The following is an 18,633-nucleotide window of genomic DNA, read 5'->3' as shown; positions in this document are numbered from 1 at the left end:
AAAAATAAACGAGAAATTAGGCACACAACCATACAAATCTAAAATGGAAGGTGTAGAGAAAAAAATATTGACATGAACCAATGATATGAGAAAAAACGTATCACAATAACCAAGAGCAAGGATTTAAATATAAATTACAGTATCGGTATCGACATATCCAGAATTATAGACAAACTTATGCACAAAAAAGAAAACAAGCATAAAAACAAAAAAAGACAAGGAAATTGCATATATTTGCCTCATCATTAATTATTGCGATAGACCTAACACACAAGATGGTGGTTTATTACTCTACATCTCACCACTGATCCGAAGAAATACTTGTTCAATAGACGTTTGCGACACACTATAATCCGTAATACCAAGTGTGTCCTTGTACTGCTGAAGAATACGGAATGCATTTGCAAGTGAGGTGTCGCGGGCAAGCGCGTACACAAATCGTTGCCCCTTGTACTCATTTAGAGTGGCACCGGGAAACATTTGGCTCACAAAACTCTCAACATGGTTGGGGGCAACAGCATCATTTACACGAAGATGCATCTCATACCCGCTACCGTACTTATTTTTCAGATGTACCTTGTCGCCGATGCAGCGCAACGTGCCGTCGACCATGATGGCTACACGGTGGGCGAGTGCCTCCACCTCCTCAAGGTGGTGTGTTGTCAACACGACGGAGCAGTTGTCGGCGATCTTCTCAATCGCGTTCCACAAACCACGCCGTGCAACGGGATCCATGCCGGCCGACGGCTCGTCGAGGAACACCACACGCGGCCCACCCACTAGCGAGATCGCCACGCTAAGCTTGCGGCGATTCCCTCCGCTCAGTTCGTGCGCCAGCGTGCGGCGGTAGTCCGTCAACTCGCATATGCGAAGTAGACCTGCCACAACGTCATCGCGCTGCGTCGACGCAACGCCACGCACACCCGCGTACAGACGAAGGTGCTCCTCCACCGTCAGCAGGTCCAAACACGCGTCGAACTGCGGGCAGTAGCCGATGTTCCGCAGGGCCTCTGCGCTGTCATTCGCAATATCGTGGCCGCAGACAGATGCCTGTCCACTTGTCGGCAGGAACTCCTGGCAGAGGATGGCTATAGTCGTTGTCTTACCCGCTCCATTTGTGCCAAGGAAGCCAAACACCTCACCAGGCTTCACACCAAATGTCAGATCCCGCACCGCAACCTTCCCACCAGGGTAGACCTTGCGTAAGTTCACCACACGTACAAGGTCATCCGCACGCTCCGGCAAGCTCATCACCTCCTTGCGCTCCCGCACAACGTCCTCGTCTTCAGCTTCTGGTGGGGAACCAGGGTTATGAAAGGGCTTCCGGAAGTAATGCCGCCGTGCAGGGTGATCAATGAAAATGGTGAGCAGCAGAAAAACCGGAGTCTCAATAGCCATGTAAACACAGGGCCAACCCACAGTATCCATGTCCCACGCCGACGCAGAGTCACCGTACGCTCTCTGGATTTGCAAGACAGCCAAGTTGTTGATACACTCACCTATACAGTAGCTGGGGATAATGCGGAAGACCCAACGCAATGCTTTTGCAACATGCTCTGTTTTCTCAATAAGAGAAAGTATAGATACGGCAAGAACAAATAGAAATCCAATGACAAAGCCAGCCAACATCACTACATTCTGAGCCTTTGAGTAGTCGTTGAACACGAAGCTGAGAATGTACGCCATCGCGATGCCAGACAGACCGTATAGCAGAAATGCCACGATTGTCGCACCAATATTCTGTGGGTCAAGGTACTCCCTACGGTTGAAAATGGCAAACACAATGATCACTAGAAACATCGTGATTAAATAGGAGCAAAGGTCAAACACGAAGTTTGAGAGCCAGTACACCGCAAACCGCAGCCCAGACACATTTTGTAGATGTCGAGCCTTGCATTGGCGCTCCTTCACCACCCACGACACGAACGTTGATGGGATAAAAGTGAACGGGATCATTATGACAATCGATATTAACATCGCGTATATAGAGGCATTAACAATCTCCTCCTGTCGAGTCTTTGGGAGAGTTTGCACACGGGTCACCATTGGTTTGGCCGCACGATTCGCTCTGAAGAGGATTCCGTTGTAGAAATTCACAACGCCAATCGCAACCTCGTGTGACGACGATGTATTGTAAAAAATCATGGTGGCACCCCCAAGGGTGGGGTCGCGGCAGGAAATGGCACCATACCGTTCCAGACTGTGTGTGTGGTACGTTGACAGTAGGTGCGCAGAGAGAGAACTTGACGTAACGCCGGGTACCACGCTCGTCTCTGCGTTGGGGGAGAATGGCACCGACAAATCAAACACCGCATCACAGTTCGCAACATCGACCTGCACGTCTGTCCCATACAAATTGTTGCTAAGCACCAGCGTCGGACTATCAAAGAACTTGATGAGTGTTAGCAGCATTGCCAGCAGCACACACACAACAGGGCACACTATCTGAAAGAACTGAGTGCGCCGGTCCCGTAGCGAGTTCCACAGTCGCTTCGCCATCAACGCAGAGAACTGTGTCCGCATGATCTCTCTCTCACGCTGTATCAAATTAACATTCCACACACACTGTTCAGCATCAACCGGAGTGTTGGACTCAGTCTCGCCATTACTACTGGCTTGCATCGATGCAGCCTCCGCGATCTTGATGAAGATCTCCTCTAGCGTTGTTACTGAGAGGGAGTAACTGCAGACACCGAGCGAATTGCCACGCGTTTCAAGGTCGCTGAGCAGACCAGCAAATTTATCCTTCTTATCCATCGGCAACCGAAATGCAATCTCGCCAGCACCACTACCGACAGACTCCGCAGACTCCACATGTGAACGCACAAGCTCTTCCATGGCCTGACGGTCGGCATGGGCGAGAACAGAAATTGTCATCAGATACCCAGCACCAAGCTTAGACTTTAGGAACATGCTGCTACCTGAACACTGTAGTCGACCCTTGCTCATGATGCCGATACGATGGCCCAACAGATCCGCCTCGTCCATGTAGTGTGTGGTCAGCAAAATCGTGTGGAACTCGGACATCCGCTTCAGCAGCTCCCACGTGTGACGGCGGGCACCCACATCCATGCCAGCAGTCGGCTCGTCAAGAAATACAAGGGGGCTCTCGCCCACGAACGCAATGCCCACAGACAGCTTACGCTTCTGACCACCAGAGAGGGCCGATGATCGACTGTGCTCCTTATCCTGCAGATCCACAGCCTCCAGCAACCGCTCTACAGCCTCTTCCAGCCTTGCACCCTTCAATCCCTTGATCTTTGCAAAGTAGCACAGATGTTCACGGCATGTCAACTCCGGCCACAAGATATTGTGCTGCGGGCAAAATCCAATCTCCTGGCGCACCTTTGACAGCTGGTGTCGCACAGAGAGTCCGTGCACATAGCAGTCACCACCGTCAGGCTGCAACATTCCTGTCATCATGTTTATCGTGGTGGACTTGCCAGCGCCGTTATGACCCAGCAGCACAGAGATCTCACCCTCCCGCAGACTCCAGTACAAATTGTTCACGGCAAGAAAAGACCTTCTACTATGTTTAAACTTCTTCCGCAGTCCAGCAATCCGTACAGCACTGTTCTGCTCATCCTCTACTTCCTCAAACACACCGTCTGGTGCACGCCCATCGCCTTGATCCTCACTGTCATCATGTCTCCCACGGGAGAAGCACCACCGGATCGGCTCCAGAATACAGAACAGAGGATGCTTCGGCGTTCCCCACTCCCTCGGCATCACAGTATCGAGGTACACCATTATGAGCAAATACAGCACCGTGTCCAGTAACAGCATTCCCATGATAACAAGCAGGTTTGGACTGTCACGGAAGTATGTTATGTCCGATATTTAGCCATTCGACAAGAATTAAACGCTGCAGCCCTTTGAGGCTCACCATGCACGCCTGTCGCAGCATCATCTGGCAGCGCGAATGAGTGAAGTGCAGGTGGCTTGTCGTCGTCACCCTGAACCCCTTCTTGTGTCTGTACAGTACATTGTACATCAGCCTCCACCTGCGACCAGAAGCCAAACGAATCCCGAGAAGGTGGTGCATCTCCAGTGTCTTTCACGTCCCCCTGAGGAAAGTCAGCACCCTGTCCCATACGAGGTAGATCATGTTTAGAATGTGAAATCATTTGCCTGCGCTAACTATGTCAAAAAAGAAAAGAAACAGATGGGCGATTCAATCAAGTGAGGGACCACTTGACCCAAATAACACCAATGCAGGAAAACAAAAATGATCGATACCAAAAACCGCAGTAGCAAAGAACTCAGTTGTGAGCGTCATTTGGCACTGTCGGAGGTAGCGTCCCCCGCCGTTTTGTTCCAGAGAGATTTTCTGAGGGCCCAGCACGGCGCAATCCGTCGCGTTCGCGTTGCAGGTACTCCAACCGGTTTTGTCGAACACTCCCCGACCGCTTCTGGGTCGCGTCCTCCTGTGCACCATCGTCAACCACAAGTTCAAGTCCCTGCAACACTTCGGCCGTCATCACATGGTAGTTGTTTCGCTCCATCCACGCAAGAAACTGCCATACAGTGGCGTGCGTCGTCAGTGGTGGCTGGGACACTTGCTTCTGGGTATCCACTGCAACACCAGCAGTAGGAGTACCAGTTGCACTACATGGACCTGTTGGCGCCGCACGTAGAAGGGCCACAAGAAGTGCGTGCACAGACTCAGGGGCTGCCCGATACCCCTCGTCCACACCTGTTTGCACGACGCTAACAGCACGCTGAAGGCGCCTGGCTGGTGTGCTGCCGGTGAACTTCAACCGTCCACCAGCCGTGGGCGCCCCGCAGTCACCGTGCTCGTCATCGTCGTATTGTGTCTGATGCACACTTCGCAGTACTGCCCGTACGTGATGTTCTCGCCATGTGTTGAGGCGAATCGCTGCGGAAAGCATATCCTTCCACTCCTGTTCGTCAGAAGTGGTGATGAGCACCCGCAGAAATCGCCTCGTGGCCACCTGGAGCGGCGCCTCATGTTCGCTGCATGGGCGGCGCACACTGACAGCCATCTCTTCGTCCATGTCCAGCAGGTCCGGCAACACCACCGTGGATGGCGGTGTGCTCCCGCACCAACGGAGAGCTCCATTGTGCACACCGCCGCCCCGCCAGAAACACGGCAGTCGGGCACCAACAGCCCACAGCGTTCGCCGGAGAAAGGAACGCATTCCACAGCGAAGGGGGCACACACTACACACAGCAAGAGAGAAAAGAAACAAAAGAAAAAAGAAAAAGGAGGCATTGCGGCAAACAAAGCCGCTAAATATGACAGGTGTCCGGCACACCAATAGACAAAAAACAAAGGCAACAAACAAAACAAACAAAAAATACAAAGTAAAACATTCATTGGAATAGTATCAGAGAAACAAAACAGAACAACGGAAAAATAAACGAGAAATTAGGCACACAACCATACAAATCTAAAATGGAAGGTGTAGAGAAAAAAATATTGACATTAACCAATGATATGAGAAAAACCACACATCGCACTATGAAAAAGAAACCCTGTTCTCATGCTCTGCAGCACTGCAATTAAAAAGTGAAATAAAGAAATAAAACATATACACATAAAAGAAAACAAGCATAAAAACAAAAAAAGACAAGAAAATTGCATATATTTGCCTCATCATTAATTATTGTGATAGACCTAACACACAAGATGGTGGTTTATTACTCTACATCTCACCACTGATCCGAAGAAATACTTGTTCAATAGACGTTTGCGACACACTATAATCCGTAATACCAAGTGTGTCCTTGTACTGCTGAAGAATACGGAATGCATTTGCAAGTGAGGTGTCGCGGGCAAGCGCGTACACAAATCGTTGCCCCTTGTACTCATTTAGAGTGGCACCGGGAAACATTTGGCTCACAAAACTCTCAACATGGTTGGGGGCAACAGCATCATTTACACGAAGATGCATCTCATACCCGCTACCGTACTTATTTTTCAGATGTACCTTGTCGCCGATGCAGCGCAACGTGCCGTCGACCATGATAACCACTACATCAGCCAGTGCCTCCACCTCCTCAAGGTGGTGTGTTGTCAACACGACGGAGCAGTACATCGACGCCTTCTGAATCGTCGTCCACAAACCACGCCGTGCAACGGGATCCATGCCGGCCGACGGCTCGTCGAGGAACACCACACGCGGCCCACCCACTAGCGAGATCGCCACGCTAAGCTTGCGGCGATTCCCTCCGCTCAGTTCGTGCGCCAGTGTGCGGCGATATCTGGCGATATCACAAAGAAGAAGCAATGACTCAATAACAAACTGCTGACAGAGCATCGAGATGGTCGTCGTCTTACCCGCACCGTTAGTCCCCAGAAAGGCAAAAACCTCACCAGGCATTATGCTGAAGGTAATATTGCGCACCGCCAGTTTAGAGCTGCCGTAGCTTTTCTGTAAATTCAAGACCGTCACCACACCATCATCTATACCGTGTTCTGCGGCGTCGTACACTGCATTGCGCTCGTCCTCAACATCAGAGTCTCCTTGCAAAAAATCTTCCTCGTGCAGCTCTGCTTGTCGGCGGTACGACAAGCGATCCCACCATATCCGCCTGCTGGGGTGATCAATAAAAAGCACAAGCAACACAAAGACAGGGAATTCGATTCCAAGGAACAAAATAGGGTATCCTGTGACGGTAGGGTCAAACGCCGAATCCACAACACCCGAAGCCTTCTTGCTGCCAAATGTCCCAAGGTTGATAATGCCCTCACCAATGCAGTACGTCGGAACCAGACGGAAGGGCCAACGAAGCTTGTCGGAGGTGGTGGCTGTTTTCTCAAGAAGTGAAAGGACATACACCACCATAACCAACAGAAATCCCGTAACAAAACCCACCGCCATCACAACCGTCTGCGCTGTTGAGTGCTCACCGAAAAGAAAGCTGATGGCGTAGCCGGCGACGGTGCTTGTCAGACCATACATAAGTAGAAGAGTCAAGAGGGGTCCAACGGTGTCACCCCCAATATACTCCCAGCGCTGGAATATCACGAACAGCAAAACGATGCAAGTCACTGACACAATGTACGCCAAGAGATCAAAAAGAAAATTCGTAAGCCAGTAAGTGTAGAAACGCAGTCCAGCAACCTTCTGTAGATGAAGAGCGCCACACTCTCTTTCCTTCACTACCCATGCAACTGGGTTCGAGGGCAGAAAAGTGAACGGAATCATAATAATCGCGCCCATCAAGATTAATTCAAGTGCAGCTGATGTATCGACACTCGAAGGCATAGTACCCACATACCAAGAAACATTGGCAGATCCCCTCGCTATATTTCCAAGCAAAAGCTGATAAAATGCGGCCATGCTTATACCAACTTGGTGATTAACTGAGGTGTTGTACAGCATGATGACAGGATTCCTTCCGCCTCCCCTTTGGTAGAGATCACGGTCAATGCAAGAAATACTGGCATAGCGCGGCAGGCTGTGCTCAAACCACGTATCGGCGCCGTAGTCACCGAGATATTTTGCATTCATCAAATGTGTTTCGTTGATTACAACATGTGGCAAACTTGGACCATCTCCCCAAAACTCATTACATTGGGCTGTGTCCATCAGTGTCTGCCCCGGGTACATACCAAACGATAATTCCAGCAGGTCCACGTCGTTCGTTTTTACAAGACCAAGCAGCATGGCCACAAGCACACACACAATAGGACATACAAGCTGAAAGCACTGCATACGTCGGTCTCGGAGAGCATTACACCACCGCTTCTTTATCAACACAACAAACTGTGACGAAAAAATAGAACTACATCTACGACAGTTCCACAGAAAGGCAAAATCATTATTGGAAAATGGCACCTCCGTCATATGACGTGAAACACGAAGAAACACCTCCTCAAGAGTCGTCGCAGAAAGGGAGTAACCAAGCACACCCACCCTATAGCTTTCCTCAATTAGGTCGAGTAGAACCGGAAAATTAGAGGCTTCTTCCTGAGGTAATCGGTACGACAGCTCACATCCACTATACCCAAGTAGTTCCACCCCATTAATGCAATTATAGAAAACTGCATGAATCTCTTCAACGTCAGCATCTGGTCGTACTGATATGGCCATGCTATATCCCAACCCAAGTCTTGACTTCAAGAATATGCTACTACCTGAGCACTGTAGTCGCCCCTCATTCATGATGCCGATACGATGGCCCAACAGATCCGCCTCGTCCATGTAGTGTGTGGTCAGCAAAATCGTGTGGAACTCGGACATCCGCTTCAGCAGCTCCCACGTGTGACGGCGGGCACCCACATCCATGCCAGCAGTCGGCTCGTCAAGAAATACAAGGGGGCTCTCGCCCACGAACGCAATGCCCACAGACAGCTTACGCTTCTGACCACCAGAGAGGGCCGATGATCGACAATTCATCTTCTCATAGAGATCCGTTTCGTGTAGCATACGTTGCACAGCCTCTTCCAGCCTTGCACCCTTCAATCCCTTGATCTTGCCAAAGAACTCCAGATGTTCACGGCATGTCAACTCCGGCCACAAGATATTGTGCTGCGGGCAAAATCCAATCTCCTGGCGCACCTTTGACAGCTGGTGTCGCACAGAGAGTCCGTGCACATAGCAGTCACCACCGTCAGGCTGCAACATTCCTGTCATCATGTTTATCGTGGTGGACTTGCCAGCGCCGTTATGACCCAGCAGCACAGAGATCTCACTTGTTTTTATGTTCCAGTACAAGTTATCCACGGCAACAAACTTTTTTCCGCCACGCTTGAATTCTTTTCGCAGCCCGCAAAGCTGAACAGCGTTTTCCTGCTCATCGTCAGACTCTTCAAAAACGCCATCTTCAGCACGTCCATCAGGGCCACATTCCTCATGTTTCTTACCTTTACCAACTAACCAACGAATCGGGTCAATAATAAAGAAAAGTGGGTGCTTCGGTGTGCCCCAGTCCTTTGGAAATACCGCGTCAAAGTACAACATCAGGATTGTACACAGGAAAAAATCGGCGACCAACATGAGCAGTGCCGTTTGCACTGTGGGATTGTCAAGTTGACTGTTGAACTGTGATTTGAATCCACCACGAACTTCGTGTTGTGTGAGTGCAATCGTTATCACAGCAAAGGCAGTCGGAGGGAAAATGGAAAAAATAGTAATAAGCAACCCACTTCCATTGGTAATGGCGAATACAGGTATCGCAAGGACAAAGTATATCAGTGGAGTCATTAGTGAGGCTAGACGTGCCTTGCTGAAAAAAGTTGCGAAAAGTCCAGAAAGTGAGATTGTGCACAGGGCGTAAAAGTAAAAGAAGAAGAAAGTGATGTAAGGGTCACTGCGAACAAGATATGTAGAACATGACAGAACAACCATTATGAGACACATGACAGCGTATTGTGTTGCATAAACGAGATACCATGAGATATACATGGGAGCCTTGCCAAGTCCCATAATGTGCATAGATTCACGGATTCTTCTTTCTTTCTCCAGAACAATTTTTTTAGTCAGCTGCGATACAGGGTACAAAAATGAAAGCACGTACATAAATGGGAGTAGTGTATAAGTTGTGGTCAAAAGCGGCACCGTTGTGAATTTTCTGTAGCCGAATGGAACAAAGTAGTTCGTTATCGGTAACGGTAATTTTGGTCCCCACATGTTGACATACTGCAAATAATATTCAGATATGAGCTTTTGAAAAGTAAGAAAACCTGACACGGCATAAATCTCCGAGCGTTCAGTTACATACCCACCAACATATGTTGGGTCTTGAACAGCACTCAAGGTAGGCATTGAAGATCTGTTAAGATGAATTACAACGTTAAAGTTGTCCATGGAGAGAGAGACAACTTCAATAATAGCCCAATTTCTTTTTGAACTTTTCATTACACTTTGTGCATCATCAAGTGTGGCATATAAACCTCCATATACGTAATCAAACAATTCTGAATTTTGACGGAAGAACTGGATGAGTCCGCTGATACCGCTTCCAACAAAATAGAGGTAACCACCAGAACGGATAGCACTTAACCGCGAACCACCAACAAAAGCTGATAACAGGGAAATTTGAAGCTCATCACCGAGCCGCCGTTTAGCAGCCAACCATTGGTACATGATTACGTCATCCAACTCTGGGACCTGCCACAAGCCAAGACTGAAGGAAGCAATCCACGCAATACTGGGGTCATAATCACCAAATGCATCTACATAACAAAGACCTTTAACAGGGAGATCACTCTCATCTCCTTCACATGTGAGGTTCAAAAAATCCATCCAATCACAAGATCCAATACTCTTAATATAGTTCCCACCACTGCTGTTGTAGCATACAAATCTGGTATATAATTTTGTATCGGTGGCTAAACTTTGACTCGAGTAATTAACAAACTGTACCTCTTCATAAGATTCAACATCCCAGACAGCCCACAATATTACCGTGATAATCACGAAAAGTATGGGAATAAAGAGCTCAAGAAACAATGCAACCTTTTCATGAAACCCCTGACGAAACACGCGCTCCAGAACACAAAGAAACTGATCTAAAAATGTGCCCTTGGTTTCTTCAACAGGTACCACCCGGGTCATGTAGGAAGCATCACTTGTCAAGGCGGGCGAGTCTTCTGAGTATTGGGAGTCTAACCCACTATCACTACTACTGTTCGGGTACTCATACGACATCGTCCCTATCTGTTATATAAATTAACTTCACGAGACCAATGATACAAATGAAACCACTGCCTTCATCCAATCCAAAACAAAGAGAAAATAAGAAAAGAAAACATAAAAAACACAAAAAACAAAAAAAAAAGAAAAAGCAACAAAAGAACAATAAAAGAACAAAAGTAAAAACAAAAACCTAACATACAAAACACCAAAAGAAACTCAAAGAACAAATATCAAGAAAAAAACGATCAAGTTGAAAACCTTCAGATAAAACAAACAAAAAGAATTCCCATGACACAAACACAGATACAGCGTAAATAATACAAAATGAAGGCAAAAAAAAAACAATATGTGACTAAATTTCTCTGATTAGCAAAAGCAATAATCCAATATAAGTAAAATAAGAGAAAAATTCCTCACAATTTCTTCGAATAAAATGTAGATATTCAAGTTTACAAAAAAAAAACCTACAAAAAAAAAGAAAAAACACTTATTTTAAAACTACCTTCAAAAAAAATAAAACCACATACATCTACCGTTCAAGCAACATTCAATAAAAGCATTTCGCACCACACGGTTAGCAAAGAAAAGATATAACATAGAACCACTACCATCAAAAAAAAAAAAAAAACACCACTGATCCGAAGAAATACTTGTTCAATAGACGTTTGCGACACACTATAATCCGTAATACCAAGTGTGTCCTTGTACTGCTGAAGAATACGGAATGCATTTGCAAGTGAGGTGTCGCGGGCAAGCGCGTACACAAATCGTTGCCCCTTGTACTCATTTAGAGTGGCACCGGGAAACATTTGGCTCACAAAACTCTCAACATGGTTGGGGGCAACAGCATCATTTACACGAAGATGCATCTCATACCCGCTACCGTACTTATTTTTCAGATGTACCTTGTCGCCGATGCAGCGCAACGTGCCGTCGACCATGATGGCTACACGGTGGGCGAGTGCCTCCACCTCCTCAAGGTGGTGTGTTGTCAACACGACGGAGCAGTTGTCGGCGATCTTCTCAATCGCGTTCCACAAACCACGCCGTGCAACGGGATCCATGCCGGCCGACGGCTCGTCGAGGAACACCACACGCGGCCCACCCACTAGCGAGATCGCCACGCTAAGCTTGCGGCGATTCCCTCCGCTCAGTTCGTGCGCCAGCGTGCGGCGGTAGTCCGTCAACTCGCATATGCGAAGTAGACCTGCCACAACGTCATCGCGCTGCGTCGACGCAACGCCACGCACACCCGCGTACAGACGAAGGTGCTCCTCCACCGTCAGCAGGTCCAAACACGCGTCGAACTGCGGGCAGTAGCCGATGTTCCGCAGGGCCTCTGCGCTGTCATTCGCAATATCGTGGCCGCAGACAGATGCCTGTCCACTTGTCGGCAGGAACTCCTGGCAGAGGATGGCTATAGTCGTTGTCTTACCCGCTCCATTTGTGCCAAGGAAGCCAAACACCTCACCAGGCTTCACACCAAATGTCAGATTCCGAACCGCAACCTTCCCACCAGGGTAGACCTTGCGTAAGTTTAAGACAGAAACTGTAGAGTTGTCATCATTACTTTGAACGGACTCTACTCGCAATCGTTCTTCTTCTACGTCAGATTCCTCATCAGAGGAAACCTCAGGAATTGCCCCCCGATCGTACGAAAGCTTTTCTGACAGTGTGCGGCGAATTGGGTGGTCGATAAAAAGTGTCAAAAATATAAATATTGGGAACTCAATAGCCATGTAAACACAGGGCCAACCAACAGCATCCATACTCCACGGTTCCCAATCCCATCCAAAAACCATTGCGGTGTCCATTATTGCAAGATTGATTATACCTTCACCCATACTGAAAGGAGGAACAACGCGTGCGAACCAACGAAGAATTCCGGCTACGTTAGCTGTTGCAGGAAGCAATGAAAGTATGTACACTACCATTATAAGAAGAAAGCCTGTTATGAAGCAAATAGCCATAACGACCATTTGCGCTGTTGAGTGTTCATTGAAGAGGAAACTGATTGTGTATCCTAACGGAGTACTTGTCAGACCGTACGTGATAAGAATTGTAATTGTTGGGCCTATGCGATCAGGGGCAATATATTCCTGGCGATCAAATATAAAGAAAATAACAATAGTGAGGATCACAGTAGCTATGTATGCCATGATATCAAAAAAAAAATTTGTGCCCCAGTAAATGTAGAAATTTAATCCAGATACTTTCTGTAGGTGTCGTGCTTTGCACTCCCTTTCCTTCACTACCCATGCAACTGGGTTCGAGGGCAGAAAAGTGAACGGAATCATAACTATTGCTCCCATCAAGAGAGTTTTGATGATATCTTGTGAATTCACTTCCCATCGAGTTAGTGGAAAAAGCGCAGCACTCCATCGCATCTGAGTTCCATTAACTGAATTCGTGGTTAATATTTTTCGATAAAATGAATCGTAGAAGGCTGCCATGCTTACAGCGGCTTGATGTAATACAGAAGAATTTACAAGATGCACCGTTGCCCTGCTTTTACCAATGATTTGTTCCAGATCAGCGTCATTACAGAATATAGCGCCATATTGTGGGTATGGGTGACTGTACCACGTGTCCACGAGGTACCAAGAAAGATTTAGAGAATCAAGATAATTTTTCTTATCGGTAACGAACCCACTCAAGGTATAATTATCTCCAAGTAGATTCTCGCAACCCGAAGAGGTCATCATCGAAGTACCTGGACCATACATATTGGCATTAAGAACAAGGTTTTCATCATCAGACAAATCAATAAGGTTCAGCAACACAGCAAATAGAATACATCCAACAGGACAAACAATCTGAAAAAACTGCATGCGTCGGTCTCGCAAAGCATTCCACATTCTTTTTGTCATCATAGCCTTTATCTGTGAGACCCACATCGCACGAACTCCCTCGACAATATCGCAGTTCCAGACTAGATATTCACGACGCTCTACCACATTTTCTGGAGCAGATAATATCGGATCATCATCATTTTTTTCAATTGGCTTAATAGAAACACGAAGAAACACCTCCTCAAGAGTCGTCGCAGAGAGATTGTAACCACGAATTCCATTAGAATCTTTACTCACATCAATTGCGTCAATCAGATCACCAAACCTGTCGACTTGTGAACACGGAAGACGATAGGAGGCCTCACATCCATTAACAGAAAGCAATTCACCTTCATCTACAAAATGAAACACGATATCACTAATAAGATTAACATCAGCATGCGGCATGAAAGAGATTGTAATACTATATCCCAACCCAAGTCTTGACTTCAAGAATATGCTACTACCTGAGCACTGTAGTCGACCCTCATTCATGATGCCGATACGATGGCCCAACAGATCCGCCTCGTCCATGTAGTGTGTGGTCAGCAAAATCGTGTGGAACTCGGACATCCGCTTCAGCAGCTCCCACGTGTGACGGCGGGCACCCACATCCATGCCAGCAGTCGGCTCGTCAAGAAATACAAGGGGGCTCTCGCCCACGAACGCAATGCCCACAGACAGCTTACGCTTCTGACCACCAGAGAGGGCCGATGATCGACAATTCATCTTCTCATAGAGATCCGTTTCGTGTAGCATACGTTGCACAGCCTCTTCCAGCCTTGCACCCTTCAATCCCTTGATCTTGCCAAAGAACTCCAGATGTTCACGGCATGTCAACTCCGGCCACAAGATATTGTGCTGCGGGCAAAATCCAATCTCCTGGCGCACCTTTGACAGCTGGTGTCGCACAGAGAGTCCGTGCACATAGCAGTCACCACCGTCAGGCTGCAACATTCCTGTCATCATGTTTATCGTGGTGGACTTGCCAGCGCCGTTATGACCCAGCAGCACAGAGATCTCACTTGTTTTTATGTTCCAGTACAAGTTATCCACGGCAACAAACTTTTTTCCGCCACGCTTGAATTCTTTTCGCAGCCCGCAAAGCTGAACAGCGTTTTCCTGCTCATCGTCAGACTCTTCAAAAACGCCATCTTCAGCACGTCCATCAGGGCCACATTCCTCATGTTTCTTACCTTTACCAACTAACCAACGAATCGGGTCAATAATAAAGAAAAGTGGGTGCTTCGGTGTGCCCCAGTCCTTTGGCAGTACTTCGTCAAAGTACAACATCAGGATTGTACACAGGAAAAAATCGGCGACCAACATGAGCAGTGCCGTTTGCACTGTGGGATTGTCAAGTTGACTGTTGAACTGTGATTTGAATCCACCACGAACTTCGTGTTGTGTGAGTGCAATCGTTATCACAGCAAAGGCAGTCGGAGGGAAAATGGAAAAAATAGTAATAAGCAACCCACTTCCATTGGTAATGGCGAATACAGGTATCGCAAGGACAAAGTATATCAGTGGAGTCATTAGTGAGGCTAGACGTGCCTTGCTGAAAAAAGTTGCGAAAAGTCCAGAAAGTGAGATTGTGCACAGGGCGTAAAAGTAAAAGAAGAAGAAAGTGATGTAAGGGTCACTGCGAACAAGATATGTAGAACATGACAGAACAACCATTATGAGACACATGACAGCGTATTGTGTTGCATAAACGAGATACCATGAGATATACATGGGAGCCTTGCCAAGTCCCATAATGTGCATAGATTCACGGATTCTTCTTTCTTTCTCCAGAACAATTTTTTTAGTCAGCTGCGATACAGGGTACAAAAATGAAAGCACGTACATAAATGGGAGTAGTGTATAAGTTGTGGTCAAAAGCGGCACCGTTGTGAATTTTCTGTAGCCGAATGGAACAAAGTAGTTCGTTATCGGTAACGGTAATTTTGGTCCCCACATGTTGACATACTGCAAATAATATTCAGATATGAGCTTTTGAAAAGTAAGAAAACCTGACACGGCATAAATCTCCGAGCGTTCAGTTACATACCCACCAACATATGTTGGGTCTTGAACAGCACTCAAGGTAGGCATTGAAGATCTGTTAAGATGAATTACAACGTTAAAGTTGTCCATGGAGAGAGAGACAACTTCAATAATAGCCCAATTTCTTTTTGAACTTTTCATTACACTTTGTGCATCATCAAGTGTGGCATATAAACCTCCATATACGTAATCAAACAATTCTGAATTTTGACGGAAGAACTGGATGAGTCCGCTGATACCGCTTCCAACAAAATAGAGGTAACCACCAGAACGGATAGCACTTAACCGCGAACCACCAACAAAAGCTGATAACAGGGAAATTTGAAGCTCATCACCGAGCCGCCGTTTAGCAGCCAACCATTGGTACATGATTACGTCATCCAACTCTGGGACCTGCCACAAGCCAAGACTGAAGGAAGCAATCCACGCAATACTGGGGTCATAATCACCAAATGCATCTACATAACAAAGACCTTTAACAGGGAGATCACTCTCATCTCCTTCACATGTGAGGTTCAAAAAATCCATCCAATCACAAGATCCAATACTCTTAATATAGTTCCCACCACTGCTGTTGTAGCATACAAATCTGGTATATAATTTTGTATCGGTGGCTAAACTTTGACTCGAGTAATTAACAAACTGTACCTCTTCATAAGATTCAACATCCCAGACAGCCCACAATATTACCGTGATAATCACGAAAAGTATGGGAATAAAGAGCTCAAGAAACAATGCAACCTTTTCATGAAACCCCTGACGAAACACGCGCTCCAGAACACAAAGAAACTGATCTAAAAATGTGCCCTTGGTTTCTTCAACAGGTACCACCCGGGTCATGTAGGAAGCATCACTTGTCAAGGCGGGCGAGTCTTCTGAGTATTGGGAGTCTAACCCACTATCACTACTACTGTTCGGGTACTCATACGACATCGTCCCTATCTGTTATATAAATTAACTTCACGAGACCAATGATACAAATGAAACCACTGCCTTCATCCAATCCAAAACAAAGAGAAAATAAGAAAAGAAAACATAAAAAACACAAAAAACAAAAAAAAAAGAAAAAGCAACAAAAGAACAATAAAAGAACAAAAGTAAAAACAAAAACCTAACATACAAAACACCAAAAGAAACTCAAAGAACAAATATCAAGAAAAAAACGATCAAGTTGAAAACCTTCAGATAAAACAAACAAAAAGAATTCCCATGACACAAACACAGATACAGCGTAAATAATACAAAATGAAGGCAAAAAAAAAACAATATGTGACTAAATTTCTCTGATTAGCAAAAGCAATAATCCAATATAAGTAAAATAAGAGAAAAATTCCTCACAATTTCTTCGAATAAAATGTAGATATTCAAGTTTACAAAAAAAAAACCTACAAAAAAAAAGAAAAAACACTTATTTTAAAACTACCTTCAAAAAAAATAAAACCACATACATCTACCGTTCAAGCAACATTCAATAAAAGCATTTCGCACCACACGGTTAGCAAAGAAAAGATATAACATAGAACCACTACCATCAAAAAAAAAAAAAAAAAACACCACTGATCCGAAGAAATACTTGTTCAATAGACGTTTGCGACACACTATAATCCGTAATACCAAGTGTGTCCTTGTACTGCTGAAGAATACGGAATGCATTTGCAAGTGAGGTGTCGCGGGCAAGCGCGTACACAAATCGTTGCCCCTTGTACTCATTTAGAGTGGCACCGGGAAACATTTGGCTCACAAAACTCTCAACATGGTTGGGGGCAACAGCATCATTTACACGAAGATGCATCTCATACCCGCTACCGTACTTATTTTTCAGATGTACCTTGTCGCCGATGCAGCGCAACGTGCCGTCGACCATGATGGCTACACGGTGGGCGAGTGCCTCCACCTCCTCAAGGTGGTGTGTTGTCAACACGACGGAGCAGTTGTCGGCGATCTTCTCAATCGCGTTCCACAAACCACGCCGTGCAACGGGATCCATGCCGGCCGACGGCTCGTCGAGGAACACCACACGCGGCCCACCCACTAGCGAGATCGCCACGCTAAGCTTGCGGCGATTCCCTCCGCTCAGTTCGTGCGCCAGCGTGCGGCGGTAGTCCGTCAACTCGCATATGCGAAGTAGACCTGCCACAACGTCATCGCGCTGCGTCGACGCAACGCCACGCACACCCGCGTACAGACGAAGGTGCTCCTCCACCGTCAGCAGGTCCAAACACGCGTCGAACTGCGGGCAGTAGCCGATGTTCCGCAGGGCCTCTGCGCTGTCATTCGCAATATCGTGGCCGCAGACAGATGCCTGTCCACTTGTCGGCAGGAACTCCTGGCAGAGGATGGCTATAGTCGTTGTCTTACCCGCTCCATTTGTGCCAAGGAAGCCAAACACCTCACCAGGCTTCACACCAAATGTCAGATCCCGCACCGCAACCTTCCCACCAGGGTAGACCTTGCGTAAGTTCACCACACGTACAAGGTCATCCGCACGCTCCGGCAAGCTCATCACCTCCTTGCGCTCCCGCACAACGTCCTCGTCTTCAGCTTCTGGTGGGGAACCAGGGTTATGAAAGGGCTTCCGGAAGTAATGCCGCCGTGCAGGGTGATCAATGAAAATGGTGAGCAGCAGAAAAACCGGAGTCTCAATAGCCATGTAAACACAGGGCCAACCCACAGTATCCATGTCCCACGCCGACGCAGAGTCACCGTACGCTCTCTGGATTTGCAAGACAGCCAAGTTGTTGATACACTCACCTATACAGTAGCTGGGGATAATGCGGAAGACCCAACGCAATGCTTTTGCAACATGCTCTGTTTTCTCAATAAGAGAAAGTATAGATACGGCAAGAACAAATAGAAATCCAATGACAAAGCCAGCCAACATCACTACATTCTGAGCCTTTGAGTAGTCGTTGAACACGAAGCTGAGAATGTACGCCATCGCGATGCCAGACAGACCGTATAGCAGAAATGCCACGATTGTCGCACCAATATTCTGTGGGTCAAGGTACTCCCTACGGTTGAAAATGGCAAACACAATGATCACTAGAAACATCGTGATTAAATAGGAGCAAAGGTCAAACACGAAGTTTGAGAGCCAGTACACCGCAAACCGCAGCCCAGACACATTTTGTAGATGTCGAGCC

At 46.9% G+C, this 18,633-nt stretch overlaps 5 protein-coding genes across 6 annotated transcripts; all 5 read right to left on the bottom strand.

Moving 5' to 3' along the window:
* Nucleotides 1-291: 291 nt before the first annotated feature.
* Nucleotides 292-3,792, bottom strand: LSM04_005139 (the record flags this gene model as incomplete). Of its 2 annotated transcripts, XM_067331124.1 has the most annotated exons (2): nt 292-1,320; nt 1,831-3,792. In XM_067331124.1, the coding sequence occupies 2 exons, from the start codon at nt 3,790-3,792 to the stop codon at nt 292-294; spliced, it is 2,991 nt and encodes a 996-aa protein (XP_067193236.1). The 2 variants fall into 2 exon arrangements, with proteins under 2 accessions (XP_067193236.1, XP_067193237.1); XM_067331125.1 differs by having other exon boundaries at nt 292-3,792.
* A 35-nt stretch (nt 3,793-3,827) lies between these two features.
* Nucleotides 3,828-4,127, bottom strand: LSM04_005104 (uncharacterized protein; the record flags this gene model as incomplete). Its single annotated transcript, XM_067331112.1, has 1 exon — nt 3,828-4,127. One exon carries the CDS (start codon nt 4,125-4,127, stop codon nt 3,828-3,830), a length of 300 nt encoding a protein of 99 aa, XP_067193235.1.
* Nucleotides 4,128-4,262: 135 nt separating this feature from the next.
* LSM04_001692 (uncharacterized protein) lies at nt 4,263-5,162 on the bottom strand (the record flags this gene model as incomplete). Its single annotated transcript, XM_067331101.1, has 1 exon — nt 4,263-5,162. The coding sequence occupies one exon, from the start codon at nt 5,160-5,162 to the stop codon at nt 4,263-4,265; it is 900 nt and encodes a 299-aa protein (XP_067193226.1).
* A 507-nt stretch (nt 5,163-5,669) lies between these two features.
* LSM04_006528 (ABC transporter-like) lies at nt 5,670-10,622 on the bottom strand (the record flags this gene model as incomplete). Its single annotated transcript, XM_067331090.1, has 1 exon — nt 5,670-10,622. One exon carries the CDS (start codon nt 10,620-10,622, stop codon nt 5,670-5,672), a length of 4,953 nt encoding a protein of 1,650 aa, XP_067193242.1.
* A 524-nt stretch (nt 10,623-11,146) lies between these two features.
* On the bottom strand, nt 11,147-16,423 carry LSM04_004504 (ABC transporter-like; the record flags this gene model as incomplete). Its single annotated transcript, XM_067331078.1, has 2 exons — nt 11,147-12,380; nt 12,900-16,423. 2 exons carry the CDS (start codon nt 16,421-16,423, stop codon nt 11,147-11,149), a joined length of 4,758 nt encoding a protein of 1,585 aa, XP_067193234.1.
* Nucleotides 16,424-18,633: the final 2,210 nt, after the last annotated feature.

The sequence above is a fragment of the Trypanosoma melophagium genome (genome assembly GCF_022059095.1).
Source record: "Trypanosoma melophagium isolate St. Kilda chromosome Unknown ctg17segment1, whole genome shotgun sequence".
NCBI classification, from domain to species: Eukaryota; Euglenozoa; class Kinetoplastea; order Trypanosomatida; family Trypanosomatidae; genus Trypanosoma; species Trypanosoma melophagium.
This window is presented reverse-complemented; position numbering and strand designations above follow the sequence as displayed.